The sequence below is a fragment of the Gymnodraco acuticeps genome, unplaced genomic scaffold (assembly GCF_902827175.1).
Source record: "Gymnodraco acuticeps unplaced genomic scaffold, fGymAcu1.1, whole genome shotgun sequence".
NCBI lineage: Eukaryota > Metazoa > Chordata > Actinopteri > Perciformes > Bathydraconidae > Gymnodraco > Gymnodraco acuticeps.
This window is the reverse complement of record NW_022990940.1, coordinates 2,872,586-2,896,936: the sequence shown is the minus strand read 5'-3', so window position 1 is coordinate 2,896,936 and position 24,351 is coordinate 2,872,586. Positions and strand designations below refer to the sequence as shown.

General features: G+C 39.6%; 2 protein-coding genes across 3 annotated transcripts; one reads left to right on the top strand and one right to left on the bottom strand.

The window, feature by feature from the left end:
* Window positions 1-778: 778 nt before the first annotated feature.
* On the bottom strand, window positions 779-10,740 carry LOC117558441 (ranBP-type and C3HC4-type zinc finger-containing protein 1-like). Of its 2 annotated transcripts, none has more exons than XM_034234644.1 (9): window positions 10,250-10,740; window positions 4,599-4,773; window positions 3,317-3,409; window positions 3,078-3,219; window positions 2,898-2,988; window positions 2,532-2,817; window positions 2,004-2,098; window positions 1,615-1,713; window positions 779-1,516 (listed from the first exon to the last, which is right to left on the bottom strand). In XM_034234644.1, the coding sequence occupies exons 1-9, from the start codon at window positions 10,517-10,519 to the stop codon at window positions 1,466-1,468; spliced, it is 1,302 nt and encodes a 433-aa protein (XP_034090535.1). In that variant the 5' UTR covers window positions 10,520-10,740; the 3' UTR covers window positions 779-1,465. The 2 variants fall into 2 exon arrangements, with proteins under 2 accessions (XP_034090535.1, XP_034090534.1); XM_034234643.1 differs by having other exon boundaries at window positions 1,615-1,716; window positions 10,250-10,738.
* On the top strand, window positions 10,602-24,338 carry LOC117558340 (alanine aminotransferase 1-like). Its single transcript, XM_034234457.1, has 20 exons — window positions 10,602-10,734; window positions 12,120-12,224; window positions 12,316-12,405; window positions 12,521-12,629; window positions 13,314-13,447; window positions 13,540-13,783; window positions 13,872-13,951; window positions 14,044-14,180; window positions 14,689-14,863; window positions 14,988-15,143; window positions 15,240-15,352; window positions 19,090-19,102; window positions 19,389-19,478; window positions 19,570-19,659; window positions 19,777-19,885; window positions 20,535-20,668; window positions 20,761-21,004; window positions 21,093-21,172; window positions 21,265-21,401; window positions 24,173-24,338. The coding sequence occupies exons 2-20, from the start codon at window positions 12,159-12,161 to the stop codon at window positions 24,336-24,338; spliced, it is 2,367 nt and encodes a 788-aa protein (XP_034090348.1). The 5' UTR covers window positions 10,602-10,734; window positions 12,120-12,158.
* Window positions 24,339-24,351: the final 13 nt, after the last annotated feature.

The window sequence follows — 24,351 nt, the reverse complement described above, 5'->3', positions numbered from 1 at the left end:
CTGGTAGCTACCATTAGCAGCTAACTTTTACTCTCCGATTTTTACATTCAAATTGAATTATGAATTATTATTCTAAAAACAATTATTACCCAGAAACATTATCAACCTATGGATTAACCGATTCAGCCGCGTTTTTTCTCGTTTTAATGCCATTGAACCAGTCTTTTGATCAGATTGACAGCTATGGTGAGACGATCTCCTGTAAAAGCTACGTAAAGGTACGTGTTATGATGTCTGAGTTTGCTTCCCCTGTGGCGAGTTCGGATCACTTAGTGATGATATATATACCTAAATAATATGTGGAACCTCAGCTTTAATCGGATATCTTGTATGTGCAGCTACGATAAGTAATAAGGGTATCTTTTATCTTGAGTTCTGTGCTAAAGTGCGTTAGTATTTTTCGCTCAGGGGTCATTTAAGATGCTTCTTATGAGACTTGTGTTTTGTTTTGGTAAAAATGGTTTGTTTCGTCAATTAGCTGAGATTATTCCCGTTAATCTGGTATAACACATTAATAGGTTCTTAAATATTAAGATCCCCTGAGACACAGTGTCGTGAAAAAAAAAGGACCCGCCGAGGGGGTCCTTGGGGCTTAAGAGGTTAATGTTTTCCACTTGCGATCATTCACGTGAGTTGTTGATGATCCAAATACACTGACTATGAAGTAGTACCCCAGACACTGCTCAACACATCCAAACTAACATTCTTTTTTCATTTTAACCTGGTTCATACATACTTCATCAATCATCTCAGGAGAATGATCAACAATCAAATGGGATTAGTTTAATTTGCACTGTTTATTCAGGTAATGCACGTTTTTACAGTATAATGTACTGAAAACAGATCATTCCAGTCACAGCTCACAGGGAATTGAGTAAAATTAGATCAACGGATAAAATGTACATCAATTACTCAATGCATCTTGTTAAAAATAATACACTCATTACAATGTTATAAAAAAATAAAAGCACTTGACAACCAACCCTGTAAACGCAAAACACCTTCTCTCATCAGCCATGGCTTCTTATTTTGCTTTAAAACCACCATTTGGCAGATAACACTTGAACAAACGGCACAACGCTTTTCTCTCGCTTCACAGTTGGCGAAAGTTTTAACATTCCCTCAACTTCAGCCGAGATCAAATGCAACAAACTTCTGTCAAATTCTCTCACCTAAAATAAATATCAGGCCGTTTGTGTTGATTGCATCACACTCACCCTGTATAATAAATAACAAAGAGTTCTTGCCAAATTCAGATGTATGTCATGTTACGTGAAGATAACAGGTCCAAGCTGACGCCCCAGTCCACAGTTTATAGTCCGAGCCTCCACCAGTGCAGCTCTGTCATGATACAGTGCTTCAGTGCACTATACAGTCTTTATGGGAGTATTTTGTTGTTGAGCATCCTCACTGTGTGTTTATGTGTGTGTAAGTCAGTGATACATGGCAAGCTGGCGATGGGCAGTCAGCTGCTGCTTAAACCAGGCTCTCCTCGATCCTCTCTTCTTCCCTTCTCCTTTGCGAGAGAATGGTAAACATAAAAAGCGGCAACCGTCAGTTAATATGTAACAGGAAGTAGAACACAGAGGTATTTCATTAGTTATGATGCAGTACCTGCTGGATGTGTGTTTCAGGTCTGGCTGTGGCACAGATTTCGCAGCCCGGACGGGTCGGCTTGTTGATGAAAGTGCATGAGGGACAAGCCCACTCTGTCTGCTGAGAGGAGGGGAGATACAACAGATTCAAGAAGGAATAATTAGGCTTGTGATCACATTTTAAACCTTTGCATTTAGCTCATAGATAACATTTCTTAATGTGCATGTATATGTGGACACAGCTTAGCAGTTTTTTTATTCAGCATGGCACTAAAATATAGATATTATATAAAAAGCCCACATGATTGTGTCCAAGTACATAGGACGAAAAGTACCATTCCCACTCAAATAAAATAATTTGTATATGTACTCTTATTGCGTTTAGTGCTTCACAGACTGCCTACATACCTGTGTTTTAGTGGCTCTGTTGGTGTGATCATTCAGCTGCAGGTTATCTATGTCCAATAGATTAGTGATATCACCAGGTCTGTCACTTCCTCCACCTGTGCCCCGAAACAAAACAAAAACTAGAGTTCATAGAGCTGTACTTTCTAAAGTTTACAATTAGCCTAGAACATTTTAAAAAGTGACACTTTTTCAAAAACAATCACCATAAGTTCAATGACTGTGTTTACATCCCCATCTGATCACCCATGTAGAAAGGGAAGTTTCAAACAATACTTCAAAAACCTGACAAACACATGATTACTGGACTGAAGCTTTATGTTCATCCTCAGTGTCCTACAGCATTCTTTAGTCTATGAGTCATATACTGTTCACCTAATATGGATGTAATAACCCTTACACCTGAAATGTAGGCCCTTAAAGCTCATATATATATATATATAATTTAAATTCCAAATATATCAAGAAAATGAAAAGAAATAAATGACTGTTGTAATACTTTCTGCCTAAACTGTGACATGTTGAAGTTACCCTGGTTGTTGTGGGGAAGCCTTGAGGGCAGAGTGCTGTAACCCCTCCAGTCTTGGGAGGTGGGGCCATTTCCTGGGGGGAGAGGGGGGGCGAGGAGGGCGCTCTCCAGGTCCTGCTGGAACAGCTGGCGGGTGATGCGGGCCTGCCGGGCGGAGATCAGGTAGAGGTACGCCGTGTCCCCGTCCTTCTGCACCCCGTAGGAGGCCAGAGACCTGGGCTCGGTGCACAGGCACTGACCGATCACCCAGCGCTGCACCCGAGGGTGGAAACCGTACTCCAGAAACACCTGAAGAACCAGAGTGTTGGCAGTAAGTGAAAGGAAAACCATCTACACCCATTTGACTGGGTAATTGACCGTTTTCTTACCTGTTGCTTGAGTGTAGCCACAGTCATGTACGGAAAGACTTTCACTGTGACACAACAGGAAGACGACACGTCCTCCACGACCACGGATACACTGAAACACAGATACAGCACTATAAGTCTAAAAAACACATATCCTGGAGGCAATTCCCGTCCCTCAGGTCAACACTTTTCTTTTCTTACCTTATTTCTCCCTCTGCGTAGTTCTTTTCAGACATCTGAATCCTCAGCACAGCTTTTTGTCGAGCCAGAGTGGACGCGTGCTGCGAGGCGGCCTGAGTATCGCCTGCTTCAATCGCCCGGGCGAGCTCCAAGCAGAGCTCCTCTAAAAAAAGGAAGAGGTAGCAATCAAAAGTGACATTTTTAGAGCATGTTCTGAACAGAGAATGAGAAAACGCACACAGGTAAACAGAGAAACCCACCAGCGAGCGGCAGCGAGGCAGAGCTCCACGGCTCCGGTGCTGCTGCGCTGTCAGTGTGTCTGCCATCGGATTCACACGTTTTAATATTCGCAACTGTCAGGGGAGAGAATTGAAAACTGTGTTACAAAAGTGCTTAATGCAGGGCTGTCAACACCAGGGACGTGCACAGGTACGGGCTATTGTTGCCCGGGCAACGGCCCGTTTGGCCTTCTTGGCTGACCTGCCCCTCTGGAGAGAGCGAGAGTTTGTTTTTCTTTGTTCTGTTGTGGCCGAATCAACATGATAAGCCCACAATTAGTATTGTAGCGTCTCGCTGCGGGAAACACACTTTGTCAGCGCTGTCATCTGCCGGTGCGTTAAGACCACCTCAGTGTCGGATTTTGGAAACTTGATTTTGAGTTGTCTCATGGCAGTTAGGGTATAAGGGACAAACCAGGGGACTTTACTTCCTCTTGATACCGTCGGTTATTTACAAAAAAACACCTAAATATAGCATACTTGTTGTTATTGTGCTTCTGTCTTTCTGTGTCTCCTCTCATCTGTAAACTCCCTCAACGCGCCGCTCTCTCTCTTTTCTTGATCGCCCTCTCACGGGTGAACAGTTCAATGTCCCGCTTCAGTGTAGGATTTCTGCCATGTCTCTACCACTTCAGTTTGACCATCTCTATTACTAAATTATGGAATACTAAATAAATAAGTAATTAGATACCTTACCGTTACTGCGCTCATAAAGAATGATAAGAATAAGAATAATGCGTATTGAACTAGATTCATTAATTAGTGAGTTTATTTAAAGGTAATTAGTTAGAGGCCCTATTTTATCATGTCTGCACAGCAATGGTCAAACTACATTAGAACAGAATTGTCCCCATTTTATCTTTAATAGTTCCTAACATTAGATATTTTAATGAGATATGGACCGCAAAACATTTTTAAAATCAAGCCACCGAATTCAAGTACTCGCCTTAGCTTATTTTGTTATGAGATGTGAATCACTGTTCAATTTAGTTGATGTAATAATCGTTTGGTTTCTTTTACATTAAAAACAAGTTACAATTTTCAAAAGGTCTTATATTTTTTTCGGGGGGAGGCCCTTTTTCCAGTTTAGAGCAATAGCCCCTCCAAATGTCTGTGCACGTCCCTGGTCAACACAAACAATTATCAAACGAAAGCAACAAGCAACTCCTGAATAAAAAAATGTAAGAGAGATGGATCTTAAATACAGAAATGGTTACATTGTTGTTGTTACATATTTGAGGAATAAAGAAAATAGTCTCCAAACCTCTATGTGACTCTCTTAGTGATGACATCACCACCGTGGCCCACTCCTCGGCCTCGCGGTCGCAGCGGAAGTTGAAGCGGATGCAGTCGTGGGGCGGAGCGACCAGACGCATCTCATGGCTGCGAGCGCATTTCACCTCGTACTGCACCGAGCGGAGATCAAAGTCTGCGATAAACTGGGGGGGGTAAATACAAGTTCATCACAAATGGCTTTTTATCTTGCAGGGACAGTTTTAGGGAAATTACCTTAAATAAAACAGGTCAATCAATCCTGTTCCATTCAATTCACCAAAAATAATTCTAATTGTTCTATTTCTAGTTCAGTCAGAATTGCAGGGCTTCGTCTGATTTATCTGATAATTATTTCCTCAATGAATTGATTATTGTTTAGTTTATGAGAAATGCATATTACAATTGATTGTTTTGTCAGACCAACAGTCCAAAAGAAGTCCAATTTACTCTTAAACCTTCACTTTTTTATATCAGCAAATGTTTGGTACTTCACTTGAATAATTTATCTTGTTTTCTTTTCATGGAGGAATTGCTGATGATGACAACTTTTCTTAATTTTTCATCAGACAATCAATTTGTGATGAACTTCAACACATTTACAAAATGTGGGCGCAAACTGCATTACCCTTTGCAAAATATAAAGAAAAGAAAAGCCTGCCTGAACTACGGCAAAAAGCAAATGAGATTAGACAATCTGCCATCACTGGAGGATCATTGTAGGTGGAAGAAAAAAAGCAGAGAGGGATTTTCCTCCTGCCAGAGAGTGTATTTATGCTCTGATATGATTCTGTAAGAACAGTCTGCCAGCTCAGACTGAAAAGTTAAAAGGAAGCTGGCATCAAAGCAAAAGTATGCAAATCAAGAAGCATCTCAATTGCCAGAGGGAAATCTGTCTGGCTCGAGAATTCACCAAGATGAAAAGCCAAAACTGAGACTGTCAGGCCTTTTTTAGGATAACAGTTCACAGATAACTTGTAAAAAAGTACAGAATGGAGAGCAAAGTTTGGTGAGACAGGCAAATCGAGGTCAACGTCATAACACTTAACTACACTTGGTGCTGATGTAACCATCAACTGTGTTGGATCTAAAGAGAAGGGGGATGTTCTCTGTACTCAACCAATGGTGTTATCTCTAAAATGTCTATATAAGATAAGTTGCTTGATTTATTCGACCAACAGTCCAAAACTTTAAAACATACTACATCTAGCCCAGATATGATGAAATAGAAGCAAATCATCCCACAAATGTTTGCCTTAAAATTAGAAAAACAAAAGCAGTTTATGAAAAATAATATAATATACAGTGGGGCAACAAATTATTTAGTCAGCCACCAATTGTGCAAGTTCTCCCACTTAAAAAGATGAGGCCTGTAATTTTCATCCTAGGTATACCTCAACTATGAGAGACAAAATGATTTTTAAAGAATGTATTTGGAAATTATGGTGGAAAATAAGTATTTGGTCAATAACAAAAGTTCATCTCAATACTTTGTTATATACCCTTTGTTGGCAATGACAGAGGTCAAACGTTTTCTGTAAGTCTTCATAAGGTTTTCACACACTGTTGCTGGTATTTTTGGCCCATTCCTCCATGCAGATCTCCTCTAGAGCAGTGATGTTTTGGGGCTGTCGCTGGGCAACACAGACTTTCAACTCCCTCCAAAGATTTTCTATGGGGTTGAGATCTGGAGACTGGCTAGGCCACTCCAGGACCTTGAAATGCTTCTTACGAAGCCAGTCCTTCGTTGCCCGGGCGGTGTGTTTGGGATCATTGTCATGCTGAAAGACCCAGCCACGTTTCATCTTCAATGCCCTTGCTGATGGAAGGAGGTTGTCACTCAAAATCTCACGATACATGGCCCCATTCATTCTTTCCTTTACACGGATCAGTCGTCCTGGTCCCTTTGCAGAAAAACAGCCCCAAAGCATGATGTTTCCACCCCCATGTTTCACAGTAGGTATGGTGTTCTTTGGATGCAACTCAGCATTCTTCTCCTCCAAACACGTCTAGTTGAGTTTTTACCAAAAAGTTCTATTTTGGTTTCATCTGACCATATGACATTCTCCCAATCCTCTTCTGGATCATCTAAATCAGTGGTCCCCAAACTAAGGCCCGCGGGCCGGGTACGGCCCGCCTCCACATCTGGCCCGGCCCCCTGAACAATACCAAAGACGCATTATGATTTTTATTTTTTATTTTATTTTTTCATTCTGGCCACGCGAATCCTAGACTAGCCCCTGTCAAAATGTTGTGACCTGCTCTATCGAAATCAGTCGCATTGACCCGAAGACACCTTTTGAGTTGTATACACTGTTGGAAAGAGGATATTCCTAGCTTTCTAATGATATCAGGATTGTTTTTGTACTTCAAATATTAAGCGAAATATGTCACATTATATAATGACTGTCACCGAGTCCTCATTTTGAGAAAAAGGCCTTCAAAGTTGTCTCTTCTCTGGAATCCATCGATCTGATTGATTATTAGCGGAGCAAATGATCAAAATACTACCGAGGGAAGATATTTTCGTTTGGAGGGGAAGCTCGCGAGTGTGTGTGTATACGTGTGTGTGTGAGTGTGTGTGCTTGTGTAATTTTGCGTTTGTGTGTATTGTGTTTGTTTCCCGGGGAAAACACTCACGAGAAACACCGGCTGTTCTTATGCCTGCCGTTCTCCGCTTGTAATTATGCCGAAGCTTCAAAGTTGTATTTATCATCTGAATTTGCCGAAACAAGTTTAATATTCTGAAAGCCAAGACTTTGTTTAATTAAAATCAGATGAAAACAAACTGTAACGGACCCTGCCGTGTTATCTATGATTACTATACTCTTACATTCATAATTTCACCGGAGTGAGGGGGGGGGGGCGGCGCTGCGGAAGAGCAGATTGCGAGTGAGAAATAAATAGGAAATAAAAGTTTCATATTCTGAAAGCCAAGACTTTGTTTGTTTAAAATCAAACAAAACACCCGAACCCCGAAAAAATAGTTTTTTTTACGTAAATCCACGTTTATTTTGAGAGATTCTGCTCTGACAACTAAGCTAAACTTTTACCTGTTAAGATTGTGCACGGCACAACAGAAAGTTACAGTAATTTTCAATGGACTTTTTTTCTGTGAAGAACCCAGAGAGGGTTATTTGGTTATTATTTATTTTATAAATAGTGTTATTTATTTCATTAATAGTGTTATTATTTATTTCCTGACTTTTTTTCTGTGAAGATCCCGGAAAGGGTTATTAATATTTGGTTATGTGTGGCTTTTTAGAAAACAATACATGTTTACGTTTAGACACCCATGCGATCGTCACACTTTTTCTGTTACAAACTGACCCGGCCCCCATCAGAGAAGGGAAAAGTTATGTGGCCCTCACAGGAAAAAGTTTGGGGACCCCTGATCTAAATGCTCTCTAGCAAACTTCAGACGGGCCTGGACATGTACTGGCTTAAGCAGGGGGACACGTCTGGCACTGCAGGATTTGAGTCCCTGGCGGCGTAGTGTGTTACTGATGGTAGCCTTTGTTACTTTGGTCCCAGCTCTCTGCAGGTCATTGACTAGGTCCCCCCGTGTGGTTCTGGGATTTTTGCTCACCGTTCTTGTGATCATTTTGACCCCACGGGGTGAGATCTTGCGTGGAGCTCCAGATCGAGGGAGATTATCAGTGGTCTTGTATGTCTTCCATTTTCTAATAATTGCTCCCACAGTTGATTTCTTCACACCAAGCTGCTTACCTATTGCAGATTCAGTCTTCCCAGCCTGGTGCAGGTCTACAATTTTGTTTCTGGTGTCCTTTGACAGCTCTTTGGTCTTGGCCATAGTGGAATTTGGAGTGTGACTGTTTGAGGTTGTGGACAGGTGTCTTTTATACTGATAACGAGTTCAAACAGGTGCCATTAATACAGTTAACAAGTGGAGGACAGAGGAGGCTCTTAAAGAAGAAGTTACAGGTCTGTAAGAGCCAGACATCTTGTTTGTTTGTAGGTGACCAAATACTTATTTTACCGAGGAATTTACCAATTAATTCATTAAAAATCCTACAATGTGATTTCCTGGATTCTTTCCCCCCATTCTGTCTCTCATAGTTGAAGTGTACCTTGGATGAAAATTACAGGCCTCTCTCGTCTTTTTAAGTGGGAGAACTTGCACAATTGGTGGCTGACTAAATACTTTTTTGCCCCACTGTAATTGCTTGTACATTTTCTGGAATTAAGTAATTGACTTGTCATTCAAGCAGTACAACTGAGAATAAATGTGCCTCCTATGAAAAAAATATCTAATATAGCGTTAAAAGTTAAGCTAATTGTAAACAAAGATAAGAAGAAAACAGATTTGTCCCCATCAGATAATAACCAGAGGAAATGCGCAACAATATAAAACCCACACGAAGAAAGGCAGGGAAGAAAATCTGACAATATATTTTTTGAAATAAATATGAGTTTTGTGTCCTCCGCCAATTTTACAGATGAGAATATTTAACCTCGTCACAAGTAGGCTACTCAAAACTGTTGCATGATCTGTGTTGTAACTCTAGAGATTTGTAAAGTTGTAAAGTATAAACTTGAATTGACAAACATTTTTGAAAGAAAGTCTGCAAATAAAGTTTAGGTGTGAGAGATGAGAGCATTGACCAGAGAGAGACGGTCTAATGATAATTGTGTTTAGTTGTATTATAGGAATTGTAGGACCCAAGGCTTATTGGGAACTGCTCCTGTTGACACCACTTAAAACAAACCACTGAAGATTGAAGAAGACACTGGTAGCTTTCCGAGGCAACAACGAGAGTACATACCACAAAACAAAGCAGTTGGGAGAATGAGAAATACAAAGCATTTGCTATTTTCAATTATATATATTTCAATTATAAAATATAATAACATTTTAGCATTACTAGTAAACGCACATGGTGTCTGAGTTCGCCATTTCATGCCAGAGTAGAGCTGTGAATCCTTAAATTGAACAAAAACTATACACAGATTAATTACCAGTATATGAAATCCACAATTGTCCTGGTCTAACCTTAGTAACTCAGTCACTTTATTTTTGATCTGATAAGGAGAATAATGAGAGTATCTGACGCCAATAATTCCCTCTGCTCAGCCAATGCTTGAATTGTCAATTCCATAATTTTAAGGGATGAATATAGACTTTATGATCACACCATGTGACAAGTGTGATGGTATATTATAAGGTTGTCTTTCTGCAGATGACAAACTAAAGGCTGTATTCTGTTTGGAAATTCCCACCTGACAAGGACAATCTTACTGCACTGTAAGATTTTCCCCTGATGATGTTATCATTCAAATAAAAACAATGTTTCGTTCTGGGAAAATTGAAAATGAAAGTGAAAGTGAAAATCTCATTAACAGGTGACTTCTTACTGTTTCTAAGTTATACAGTATATCATTACAAAACATGGAGGGCATTCATGGGTGGTGTAAAAGCTGTATACACAAGCCTACAATACAATCTGATTTTGTTTTATCCCAAAATATGAAGCTGTGGAGCTGTATGGTAGTGCTGCGTAAAATGGCGTGTACAGGCCTTTACTGGTTTACAATTTTAAAGGATTCACTAAAGTGGTACATATAAAGCATGGTAGGGGAACACACCCTCCAAGCACACATGTGTATTAGAGCATATCTTACCACACTGCGGTTTCCGCTGGTGTCCCTCAGCGCCAGTCGGAACTCTCCGGCCCGGCTCGGGTCCATGCTGAGCTGCAGCCGCAGAGCCTCGCTGCCGGTACCGGGGAGGCACAGGGGCCGGATCCCGGAATGACACACCGACACCCGGACTGACATTAACACAGTGCTGCAGCAGGGAGTAAACGCTGTCCCGCCGCCGCCGCATGCAGCCTGCTGAGACGAGGCAGGCACCGGGGCTGGAGGAGCCCAGCCGCCTGAGCTGAGAGCCATGTCGCGGACACTTCAAGGCGGAGTGAGGGTGTTGAAGCCCCGCGGCAGGTGCTACTGCGGCCCGCTGCTTCTGTGCGGTTTACAAGGTCCACCGGTGTCTGGAGACAGCGCGTTTCTTCACGGGGAAACTGTGGTTGACTTCTCGCCCCGCGAATTCCATTTCTACCCGACCCGAGCAGAGGGGTAGAAAGAAAAACAAAACAGGAAGTAGAAAGGTACGTCTTTTATTTATGTCCGTGGAGAAACGTGTCTATGGAACAACCGATCAAACCTCTTGAATGAATGAAATTCATACAAAAGCTAAAAGTGGTAGAAAATATTATATATATATTTATATCAATTTAATAATGTTAACAGTAGATAAAGCGAAAGAAAGTGGTGTAAAAATGGTTTACTCCACTACATTTAATTAAAAAAACTAATTAATTGTATGCTTATTCTAGTTGTGTAAAGTACTAAGTACTTACTTACTTACTTACAGTACTCAAGTACTGTACTTTAATACAATTTTGAGATACTTGCACTTTTCTTGAGTATTTCAATTGTTTGCTGCTTTGTACTTCTACTCCACTACAACTCAGAAGTAAATAGTGTACTTTTACTCCACTACATTTATTTAATACCTTTAGTTACTTTGCAGATTTGTATTAATAATGTGAAATATTTTCAACGCTTGAATACGAGTTTAGTTAAACCTGGAGTAAATCTACCATGCAGTACACAAAGTAACTAGCTGCACCTTTACCAGCTTTCATAAATACATTAATGCATCAATAATTATAATCAAAACTTATAATATATAAATCTGAAATTGGCACATTTTCATAATGAGTACATTTACTTGTGGTACTATGAGTATATTTAGATTATTATACATTTGTACTTTTTCTTGAGTCACATTTTGAATGCAGGATGTTTACTTTTAACAGAAGTTTTCTACACAGTACTACTGTAGTAAAGTACTGTGTGGACGGCCCGTCCACACAGCGGCGTGCGTTAAAGTAATACTTCTACTTTTTACTCAAGTAAAAGACCTGAGTACTTCTCCCACCTCTAGCTTATTCAGATGTAAAATATATATTTAAAACAATATATAAACATTTGGTAGAAAACTGAATGAAAGTATTCTTAATTTGTTATTAAAATATTAAATGAATGTCCTAATATTAATCTATTACTATGATACCCATCTTTTTACCACTGCCAATCGTTTAGTGAAGTTAAACATTACTTGCTCAGTAATCTTCTCAAATAAATCTGACATTCATACTACAAAAGTTACTGATAAAAACCTTTGGGCATGTATTGCAGTTGTTGAGCATAATTTTAAAAAAGCCTGATTTGTAGGTGTCAAATCCGTGCCTGGAAGTTAATATTTAAGACAGAGGAAAATGATTACACAGAAGCTTGTCTCTAAACTGCACTGACTGTGAATAAATACCAAATATCCTCAATGTATTTAACTAGAGATCATGTATAATAGGGAATTATTTATTTATTCCCTATTCAAGCAACACATCGTTTTTAGATAGAGGGTGGCCTTTAGGACTACATGTGTGTAGTTACCTGTATTGCTCCTCCTCTGATATCATTGCCCAAGCACTAAAACCTGCAGGAGATCAGTCTGAATCTGAAGAATATGGAGAAGTTAGATTCTACAGTCCTCGCCAGACGAGCAAACCAGATCAAGGAAGAGCTCAGACAGGTAAAGAAAGGGGTTATAGACATATTTGCAAAATGGTTTCTGTCAGCCACATTTCCATCCTGTTGTTTTGCTTTAAATTCACTGTCTGCAGAAATTGAGAAAGCCATACAAGCAAGTGATAGATCTGTACTGGGGAGACCCGCACGCTGCAGGTGTGAAGCCTCTGTCCTTTGTCCGACAGGTAATCTGTAACCTTCAAAGTCCATCTTTAGACTGTATTACAATTAATATGCAGGTTCATACATCTTCTGAATACAAATGCATGTCTTATCTATTGTGTGTCTTCTCTTTTGCAGGTTCTAGCAGCTTGTCTTTACCCTGATCTTGTGAACAGCAACACGCTTCCAGTGGACGTCAGACAGAGGGCTCAGAGGCTGCTTGGGGAATGTGCCGGAGGGAGTGTAGGTAAGATATGTGCATGTGTTATATTATTTAAATGAAATGTTATGGAGTTATGGGATATCTGTCTTCAAGATTTCTGGACCATTTAACCCATTCAAATAATGTTTTTACCATTACTTTTTCTTTTGCATACAAGCTTAGTTATTTTAAGTTTATGGAATACATTACATAAAGAAAACGGAAATCTGGATACCTCATTTTGCAACTAGGGCAGAGATGTGTGTACTATGCAGATATATAGATATATAGATATATACTTAATTTATCCAAAATTGGGATTTGATTTTGTTCCAGCAGCAGTGTCAAGCATTACATGAGTTAAAAATGTTTAAGAGACATAAGATACAAATGTAAAAAAATAAAATAATAACATTAGTGGCAATTATATATATAGTAAGAATATAAATAAAAAATTCAAAATGCATAATATAAGGGTAGGTAATAAGATATACAATATGCTTAAAAAGATACTGAAGTATATCATTTTTTTAAAATCCTACATGTGCTTAGCCTTGATGCAGTTTTTAAGCCCTATATAAATAAAACTGTGTAAATGCTATTATACAAATACAAATTAATCCAATTATGTAGCATAAAACAAGGTTATAAAATAAATGCAATAAAAATACAACCATTTTTACTACCAACATTATTGCGTTTCCTAAGCTTTCCTGGTTATTCCTTCAGGTTCTTATACTGCTACAGCTGGCATACCAGAAATAGTCCACAGAATCTCTGAATTCATAACCAAACGAGATGGCGGGGCTCCATCAGACCCTGAAAACATCTACATCAGCCCCGGCTCTCAGTGGGCTCTCAGGGTAATAATGACTGAAATACTGCCATACTGTGTCTGTTCTTCCTGGATCATCATCATCTTTGAGTTAAATTAATCTGTTCCTGTGTTTATTAGAACATTCTCAAGGTCTTGGTGAACAGCCAGGCTTCCCCCAGAACAGGTGTGCTGACTCCAGGGCCGTGCTACCCCCTCACCAATTTTACAATAAAAGAGTTGGGAGGAGTTACTGTCCCGTACTACCTCAGCGAGGAGCAGGGCTGGGAGCTGCAGGTGGAGGAGCTGCATCGAGCGCTGGACTCTGCAAAGGGACTCTGCAACCCTGTCGCTCTGTATGTCATCAACCCTGGAAATCCCGCAGGTAGTCAAATCCAAACAGAATTGACATCATCTAAGTATATCTTTTGAATCATAGAATATGGTATCATGCCATGCCGTGTTTCCTGTAGGTTATGTTCAAAGCAGAAAGACAATGCAAGAGGTGATCCGGTTTGCTTCAGAGAAGAGGCTCTCCCTCCTGGCTGATGAGGTCTTAAAGCATTGTCATCTAACCAGAGAATTCATCAAGAGTGACAGAAATGTGTAAATAAACACTTGGATCTTCTGTGATCTCCTCCACAGGTCTATCAGGAATGTGTTCATGGGGAAAAGAGTGAGTTTCTCTCTTACAAGAGAGTTCTGTCTGAGATGGGTCCTCCTCTCTCAGACACGGTGGAGCTGGCATCCTTCCACTCAGCATCCAAAGGCTTCATGGGAGAGTACGTTCTGTGTCGTACTGTCTGCGCTCTATTTCCTGAACAATAGAAGACAATTAAAATCATTATTCAAGAGCGCAAACTTGGACATACAACAGGATAAATTACACATAGATTAAAGTCAGTGAAGCTAATTTATTTTAGGTAGTTTTCTGACAAAGAGTCAACTGATGTGTTGTTGTGCTGTTGTTTAAGGTAGCCTACATTTTAGGCTCACAGTTGGCAAAACGTTAATCTGGTTTTGGATTCTTTATTCTCTAGTGAGGCTTGCCAGAATTAATTAATCATTCATTGACAATGAATGAATACAAATGGTTGTTTGAGGGGTCAAGTATTTCTGAAGGAAAGAAAAATAATGTCACTACAAGATTGACAAGATAAGAAGTTCTAAAAGTGCTCAGAACAATACAATTGAATACGTTTCTATAACAGCTGGGCTGTACGCATATGAAGATCAGGCTCGGGCAAATATATGCAGATCAGGGACTCTTCATTTTTCTCTCTCCCCCAGATGTGGTCTGCGTGGTGGATATGTGGAGCTGGTAAATCTGGACCCTGATGTTATGAAATGCATCTACAAGCTGTTCTCCGCCGACACCTGTGCTCCTGTGTTGAGCCAGATTGCCCTGGATCTGATGACCAACCCTCCACAACCAGGAGATCCATCGTACCCACTGTATAGTGAGGTGAGCTCAGAGATAACTAATTCAGATGTCTATTTTGCAGGATGCCTAATATCCTGGTTTTCTCAAGCAGTTTTAAAATAGGAAACCTCAATGATTGTTTTGTTCTTGCCTTTAACTTCTGCAGGAGACACAACACATCAAGACTATGATGGTTCATAATGTAAAGAGAGTCTTTGAGGTATTGAACAGCCTGCCGGGTTTCTCCTGCAAGCCGGTGGAAGGAGGTGCCTTCGCATTCCCCAGACTGCACCTTCCACCTAAAGCCATTCAGAAGGCCAAGGTTATATATCTCATAGAACCAAGTACACACAGCAATATCACGAACAAGTGTCACATGTGGTAATTAATCATTTGGTTATATCTTTGCTTATTTTAGGAAATGGAAATGGAACCAGATTTGTTCTACTGTATGAGACTCCTGGAGGAAGCTGGTGTGTTAGTCAAACCTGGCATGGAGAACGGACCAAAGGACGGCACCCACCACATCAGGTAACATATTTAACTGCCTACTAAGCAAAAGAGTAATTTCTAGTAAAGCAGTCTGTAATACATTAACGCACATCCATAAGACATTACAATGTGTTCATGCTTTGTAACTACATTAAAGGTGGGGTAGGTAAGTTTGAGAAATCGGCTCGAGATACACTTTTTGTTATATTCCATGGAATGCTCTTAACATCCCGATAGCAATGAATATCTTAAGTGCTTTGACAACAAATCCATAACAAAATGTCATCTGTGGAAGCCGTGGTACTGTGAAAAGCACGACCAATCATCTGAGCCGGCTCGGCTAAAATAACTGGATGGCCTACCTGCCTGTCAGCCTTCCATCTGTGCACAAACTTATCTCGTGCCCTCATTGGTCATGTGCGCGTTCGTGTGTGTTGGAGGAGGGGCTCTGTAAGGAAGTGGCAGATTTTTTCCGGCTGTCTATTTTCAAATTCTAGCGCACTCGAGCTGGTTTCTCCAAAATTACCGACCCCACCTTTAACATCTTTATAATAATGCATGACAACTCATTAGGTTTTTAGAGTATTAAAGGTGGTGGACATAATTTAGTAAGGTTTCAACATTTATAACGCGTTATACTTCAATGCCAAAGGGATCACGGAGTTCATGTAATTGGTCATCTATTAAAGGGCATGAAGCAATTTATTGTTAGAAAAAGTTTTTGTTGCAAAGCTAGGTACCTATTTGCAACCCATCCTAACATTAACCCAGTAGCTCAGCTCACCTTTCTACAGCAATGTCCTGCTTCACTCTTTGTTGCACATTCACAGCAGTCCAGGGAGATGGGCTTCTATTTCCCCACTCTCGTCGTACCATTGGACACTGTTGGTCTGATGTTGTGCGGTTTTAATTACACTTTACTTGTAGCAAGCATACACTGCTCAAAAGTCCTCGTAATTTAGTGGGAATGCTGATAACAGCATTCCAACTATCTGTTATGCTACGCACAAAAGGTTTATTATTATTCTGCCGGTATTTTGGCCCTCTTCTCCTCCCGCATTGAACATCGCAGAAACTCCGTTCAAACATCAAAACGTTCAACTCGGTCGGGAATCAATGGCTATTACTTTTCTCATTCATAACTTTCATAATTCCAGAGATACATCCAATAATTCATCACATTTTTAACATGGAAGTCAATGGACAAATTCTTCAGACTTCACCAAATCTTCATGCGACTTCAACTGCTAACTGCTCCTTCATACTTTCACTCAGAAACCTCATTCCAACTTTAAAATGTTACACATCTTTCTGACATTATTCGTGAAACACAACTTTTAAATCTGATTCTTATTTTTAGAGATATGAAACATTGTTCAGACCTTGGTAAAGAGGCCTTCTTCAGATTTTAACATTAACTAGAGTGCGTGATGTCACAGCTAGAGGGTAGGAAATCTTGAAATTTGTCTTCATTATTTTTTTTTAAACTGCCATAATTCCCAAACCCTACATTCCCGAGACATAATCTTTCATGACAAACGTAGGAAAACATCTTGTAGCTTGAAAGATGACAAATAATTAAGCAAAATAATTCAACAAAATGCCTCTTGAGGGCATGAAGTGACAAACACTTTCAACATGTCTCCATTAAAGCCCGTTGTAATTTCAGGCTGATATTTCCTCACGGCAGCAGCCGCACACCTTTAGTTAAACTGCCAAAAAGGCCACATTATTAACCCGAAAGTACACAAAAATTACACTTCAGATACTCAACTTCCTTGACATGCTTCACGTTTTGGAACTTCACAGATATCTGTTACAGTTCTTCAACAAAACGTTCACATGTAACAGGTTTATCTCTCATTCAGAACAATGAAAATGCTCTCCTCTCACTGATTACTGCATGTTGACACATCGTTAGCTCAAATATAAACACCTGTGTCATGGAACACGATGATGTCATAACTCCAACTGACATGCTCAGAGCAGCAGACTTCAGATAACGGTTAATGGTCCTGCCCTCAACAGCTCTACATCAATTATGGGGTGTCATCATATGCCGTTTCCATGGAAATGCATCCCTTGCCATAAAAGACGATGTCCCTATAACTCCTATGAAAATGTTCAAAAAGTGCTCAAACTTCACATGTGTGCTAACAGTCCAGCCATGAAGACATCTACGGGACAGTTTTGAGATTTCTTCAAATGCTGTTGCCATGGCAACACAATGCTCGCCGTGAAACACGGTTTTCTCATAACTAAAGTGAAAATGCTCCAAATGGCCCAAAACTTCACAGGTTTGGTAACGATGCAGCCACGCATCAACGCATCTAAGCATATTATGGGATGTCATCAAATGCCGTTGGCATGGCGACAGATCATTCACCATCAAGTTAGTTCAAAAGTTTGCAGTTCAAATATTCTGCTGCTTTTCCAAGCCTTTTTACTTTCTTTTCTTCTCTCATCACACATTCAAGCCCCCAGTGTTCAGTATCATTTCAATCTAAATTATTCACTTTCTTCTTACATGTTACATTTCAGCATAGCAGTTCAGCGTCAGCTTTTCAGCATAAAGCATTCCCACTATCAATTTCTTCAGGAATTGCATTCTCTAGTTTATAATCTGTTATGATAGATCCGGTCTTCATGTGTCTTCATAATGTGAATGGCTAAAGTAGTTAGAATACGCTGGGTTGGAATTTGATTATTGTTTCATACAATGTCACTTTGGCATGGTATTATAAACACATTATCAGGTCCTATGAATGTGTTTGTTCTGCATTACAGACATGACCATCATTGAAAGTATAATTCATACATGTTTATTCAGCACAAGTGGACTTTTTTCCTTTAACTCTTTCTCTGTGTAGATTCTGCATTATTACCCCTGAGGACACCATGGAAGAAATGCTGAGCCACCTGAGCAGCTTTCACACACAGTTTATGAAAGACTTTTCTTGAATGAAGGCACTATTATTGTTTATTTTGTTATCTATAATCAGTTAAATAATTAAGTTGAAACAATAAAAATGGTCTGATCATTTACCTCATGTTGGCATGTGAGCATTTTTTGCAATAAATATGACATTCATTATTGCATGCAGTCCATTTGACCTTTGGTCTAGGTCAAATTCAACTTCTGTTTTCCAGAAAAAACCAATATCCATAAATTACCGAACACAGTCCAAAATCCAAACCAATGGATTCCCTCACATCACATGGAAGTTCATAATTTACCTCAACAATACCAGCAGGACACTGCAGATAACTGTGGGGCTCTGCTCATATACTGTATACTAACTTTCTTTTAATAAAAAACATTCCCATGAGACCACCATCCTCTTTGCTTCCTCTCTACCAGCCAGAATATTATCCACACTCCAATGAAAGTCCTGGATGTCATTAATCCACCTCACAGTTTCATCCCACAGGCCATAAGACTGTTAAACACCAGCATTTTTTAAACAACATCCACAACATTAATCTGGCTGCAATTTAGAAATTATTTATCTAATATATCAAATTCAATCACTTGCATATAGACTCTTATTGCACTATTCCACTATTTCACTTTTTTTAAAAGCTATTTTTCTTTTTGTATTTACTTGCACTATTTTTTCTGTTTTATTGTACTGCACTGTTGGAGGAGCCAGTGACCTAAGATTTTCATCGTCATAACTATACTGTAGCTATCTGTACGCATGACCAATAAAAGCCTTGAACCTTGAACCTATATCATGTATAATAGGGAATTATTTATTTCTTCCCTACTCAAGCAACACGGAGGAGGTGAGTTTGTAGCTGTTCTACATTGGTGTTTTATCCTATCATTTACTTGTGTGTTTTATGCCTTTTATACATTTTATAGTTGTATTTTGTACTGTGTACTACTGTATGTAAAGCACTTTGTACATTTGTGTTGAGAAGGGTGCTATATAAATAAAGTTGTACTTACTTACTTACTTCACACATCGTTTTTAGATAGGAATAGTCGGGTGGCTTTTAGGACTACATCTGTGTAGTTACCTGTATTGCTCCTCCTCTGATATCATTGCCCAAGCACTAAAACCTGCAGGAGATCAGTCTGAATCTGAAGAATATGAAGAAGTTAGATTCTACAGTCCTCGCCAGACGAGCAAACCAGATCAAGGAAGAGCTCAGACAGGTAAAGAAAGGGCTTATTGACATATTTTCAAAATGGTTTCTGTCAGCCACATTTCCATCCTGTTGTTTTGCTTTAAATTCACTGTCTGCAGAAATTGAGAAAGCCATACAAGCAAGTGATAGATCTGTACTGGGGAGACCCGCACGCTGCAGGTGTGAAGCCTCTGTCCTTTGTCCGACAGGTAATCTGTAACCTTCAAAGTCCATTTTTAGACTGGGATTAATATGCAAGCTCATACATCTTCTTCTGAATAGAAATGCATGTCACTCTTATCTACTATGTGTCTTCTCTTTTGCAGGTTCTAGCAGCTTGTCTTTTCCCTGATCTTGTGAACAGCAACACGCTTCCAGTGGACGTCAGACAGAGGGCTCAGAGGCTGCTTGGGGAATGTGCCGGAGGGAGTGTAGGTAAGATATGTGCATGTGTTATATTATTAAAATGAAATGTTATGGAGTTATGGGATATCTGTCTTCAAGATTTCTGGACCATTTAACCCATTCAAATAATGTTTTTACCATTACTTTTTCTTTTGCATACAAGCTTAGTTATTTTAAGTTTAGGAATATATTACATAAAGAAAACGGAAATCCGGATACCTCATTTTGCAACTAGGGCAGAGATGTGTGTACTATGCAGATAGAGATAGATATTTAATTTATTTATCCCAAGTTGGGATTTGATTTGGTCAAGCATTACATGAGTTAAAAATGTTTAAGAAATACAATAACATAAAAATGTATTTAAAAAAGTACATTTAATTAATAGTAAGAATATAAATAACAAATTCAAAATGCATAATATAAGGGTAGGTAATAAGATATACAATATGCTTAAAAAGATACTGAAGTATATCGGTTTTTTAAAATCATATATGTGCTTAGCCTTGATGCAGTTTTTAAGCCCTATATTAATAAAACTGTAAATGCTATTATATAAATTCAAATTCATTCAATGATGTAGCATAAAACAAGGTTATAAAATAAATGCAATAAAAATACAACCATTTTTACTACCAACATTATTGCGTTTCCTAAGCTTTCCTGGTTATTCCTTCAGGTTCTTATACTGCTACAGCTGGCATACCAGAAATAGTCCACAGAATCTCTGAATTCATAACCAAACGAGATGGCGGGGCTCCATCAGACCCTGAAAACATCTACATCAGCCCCGGCTCTCAGTGGGCTCTCAGGGTAATAATTACTGAAATACTGCCATACTGTGTCTGTTCCTCCTGGATCATCATCATCTTTGAGTTAAATTAATCTTTTCCTGTGTTTATTAGAACATTCTCAAGGTCTTGGTGAACAGCCAGGCTTCCCCCAGAACAGGTGTGCTGACTCCAGGGCCGTGCTACCCCCTCACCAATTTTACAATAAAAGAGTTGGGAGGAGTTACTGTCCCGTACTACCTCAGCGAGGAGCAGGGCTGGGAGCTGCAGGTGGAGGAGCTGCATCGAGCGCTGGACTCTGCAAAGGGACTCTGCAACCCTGTCGCTCTGTATGTCATCAACCCTGGAAATCCCACAGGTAGTCAAATCCAAACAGAATTGACATCATCTAAGTATATATTTTGAATCATAGAATATGGTATCATGCCATGCCGTGTTTCCTGTAGGTTATGTTCAAAGCAGAAAGACAATGCAAGAGGTGATCCGGTTTGCTTCAGAGAAGAGGCTCTCCCTCCTGGCTGATGAGGTCTTAAAGCATTGTCATCTAACCAGAGAATTCATCAAGAGTGACAGAAATGTGTAAATAAACGCTTGGATCTTCTGTGATCTCCTCCACAGGTCTATCAGGAATGTGTTCATGGGGAAAAGAGTGAGTTTCTCTCTTACAAGAGAGTTCTGTCTGAGATGGGTCCTCCTCTCTCAGACACGGTGGAGCTGGCATCCTTCCACTCAGCATCCAAAGGCTTCATGGGAGAGTACGTTCTCTGTCTGCCTTCTACTTCCCGAACAATAGCAACTTTTTACTTTTTAACATAGCAAACTTGAACATACAACAGGATAAATTAGTTATAAATTAAAGGATAATGAGCTATTTGTCTGACAAAGAGCCAACTGATGTTTTGTTGTGCTATTGTTTAAGGTATACTACATTTTAGGCTCACAGTGGGCCAAACCTTTCTCTGTTTTTGGATTCTTTATTCTCTAGTGAGGCTTGCGAGAAAAGCAGATGTTTCTTCAAGAAACCAACTTAGCACTGGCTCATTAAAACCTGTTAAGCCCGAGAGACCCCGGTACCGGGGCCCTCCTGCAACATATTGCAGGAAACAGTGTCTGAGAGGGCATGTTAATTTAATAAACTATGAATGTTTTATATCCATGTAACGGGAAGAAACTCATCTAACTGATCATTTTAAATAAAATTAAATTTAAAAAAAACACAATGCTAACGCTGAGCCTCTGAATTAGCAACGAGCGAAAAATGCTAACAGATTACTGCACCGAAATTCACTCACAAAACCTTATTATGTATCTTTGCTGCACATCCAACCCATCGTTTCACATCGTGAGGGGACACAGAATCGAGGGGTACCCTTCATTATCATTCAATTATACGAACTCTCTGAGATAATAACAAGAACAGACATCAACATATATGGCGCTAGGTAGCTAAAAACGCTAACATGGCTCACCTGTGTCGTAGTCTGGTCAAAAGTGGTCTTCATGGCATTAAAACGATACAAAAACGCTGCTGAAGTTAATCCATAGGTTAATCCAGTGGTTCTCAAACTTTTTCTGTCAGGCCCCCCCTTTGGAGAAAAAAAAAAGTCGGGCCCCCCCAACACAAATAGTCAGGCTCAGTGGAGGTGCCAGATATTTATTTTGGGGTGCTTGACGTTTCATAGAGCGTGCTCAAACATTTAGGGTTTCCCATTAATGTACCGGTCACTAGTGGACATTTCTACTGTAACACTCCCCACGCAAATATACAGTGTGACAGTTACAATGAAGGCTCGAGGCATATAGGTATAAGCAGGGGTAAATTGCTATTTTTATAGGTGGTGTGTGGACCTCACATAGGGGGGTCCGGGGGCAAGCTCCCCCGGGAAGATTTCTTTTTAAATATTGAAGTTAAATGCATCAATCTGGTGCACTTTGAGAGCAACATGAAGAGATCTATGGATACATCTCTCAACAACACCCATATGAAACAGAACTGTAAACAGATTTACTATTTCTTTATGGATATTTTACAAATAACCCTTTTAAACTTTATTCTTGTTTTACTGCCATATAGTAGGCCTATTTCATACCTGTTTTTCATTTATTCTCTTATTTTTTTATAACTATAATGATCACTATAAACGTGTGCCTTGGAAATAATTGTTTACATTAATGGTGACCAAAACGTTTGAGACCCACTGAGATAACACTGAGAGAGTCCTTTAGCTCACGGAGTCTCTCAGTCTGACAGGAGACTCAACTTTGTTGTTGAAAAAACTCCTTATTACCGTTAGCGTAGCTCGCTAGCACCAGAAGCTAACAACAACGATCTCCGGTACCGGTGCTCTCTCTCTCTCTCTCTCTCTCTCTCTCTCTCTCTCTCTCTCTCCTCTCTCTCTCTCTCTCTCTCTCTCTCTCTCTCTCTCTCTCTCTCCTCTCTCTCTCTCTCTCTCTCTCTCTCGCACCCACACACAGAGCCGAGCTTTAATGAAACACAGAGACCCAGACGTAATAGTACTGTACTGCATCATATTATTTTTCAATTTCAATTATTTTTCAATTTCAATTTTTTGTTCGCGCCCCCCACTTTGAGAACCACTGGGTTAATCCAATGTGTCTGTGTCCCTTTGAAATGATTTCTGATAATCCATGAGCAATAAACCTGCTTTTCGGTTTTCAGATGTCAGAGTGAGAGATAGGTTCACTCTCATGCAAAACTGGGTGGGCGAAGCCCCCACCTTTTTGTTTTACCATGTGTGTGAGTGGGGAGATTCCCCTTTGATTATATTGGCTCTAATGGTCAGAAAGAGATGTCAATCACCAAAATCGACCAATGGGTTCCAGAGAAACGGTAAAACCCCCATTTCCACCCAAATCATCTCATAGGTGGAGTTTTTTTGCTAAACCTCTCTAAAAAGGTCAAATGTCACTTGTTGTTGCATCAATCTTGATACAGGGCATTTATTATATGTTGTACTTTGGATTCCTAAAGCTTTTAGTCTACCTTACCATCATCCAAGGGTAGTTTTCACTATAAGTAACAAATTATTTTTGGACGGACACTATAATTTACAGTTTTTTACTATGTTCAATCTGAATTTTCTTTCAAATAAAAAACATCTATATTGATTCTGACTTTTCTACATCCAACCCACAGGTTTATCATTACTTTGAGAAAAAGGATTATTAATTTAACCCTTTTAGAAGGGAAGATATGGTCATTTGTTCTGGGAATGTCATTTTCGAGCCTGAGAACTTAAAAACAGGCTCAGGGCTAAACTGGTTTTAATTTAAATACAAATGGTTGTTTACAGGGTCAAGTATTTCTCAAGGAAAGAAAGATAACCATGATCTTGGAAACATGAACAAAAATGTCACTACAAGATTGACAAGATAAGAAGTCCTAAAAGTGCTCAGAACAATACAATTGAATATCTATGAGTTTCTATAACAGCTGGGCAAACATATGAAGATCAAGCTCGATAACAAGCTACTCAGGGACTCTTCATTTTTCTCTCTCCCCCAGATGTGGTCTGCGTGGTGGATATGTGGAGCTGGTAAATCTGGACCCTGATGTTATGAAATGCATCTACAAGCTGTTCTCCGCAGACACCTGTGCTCCTGTGTTGAGCCAGATTGCCCTGGATCTGATGACCAACCCTCCACAACCAGGAGATCCATCGTACCAGTGAGGTGAGATCAGAG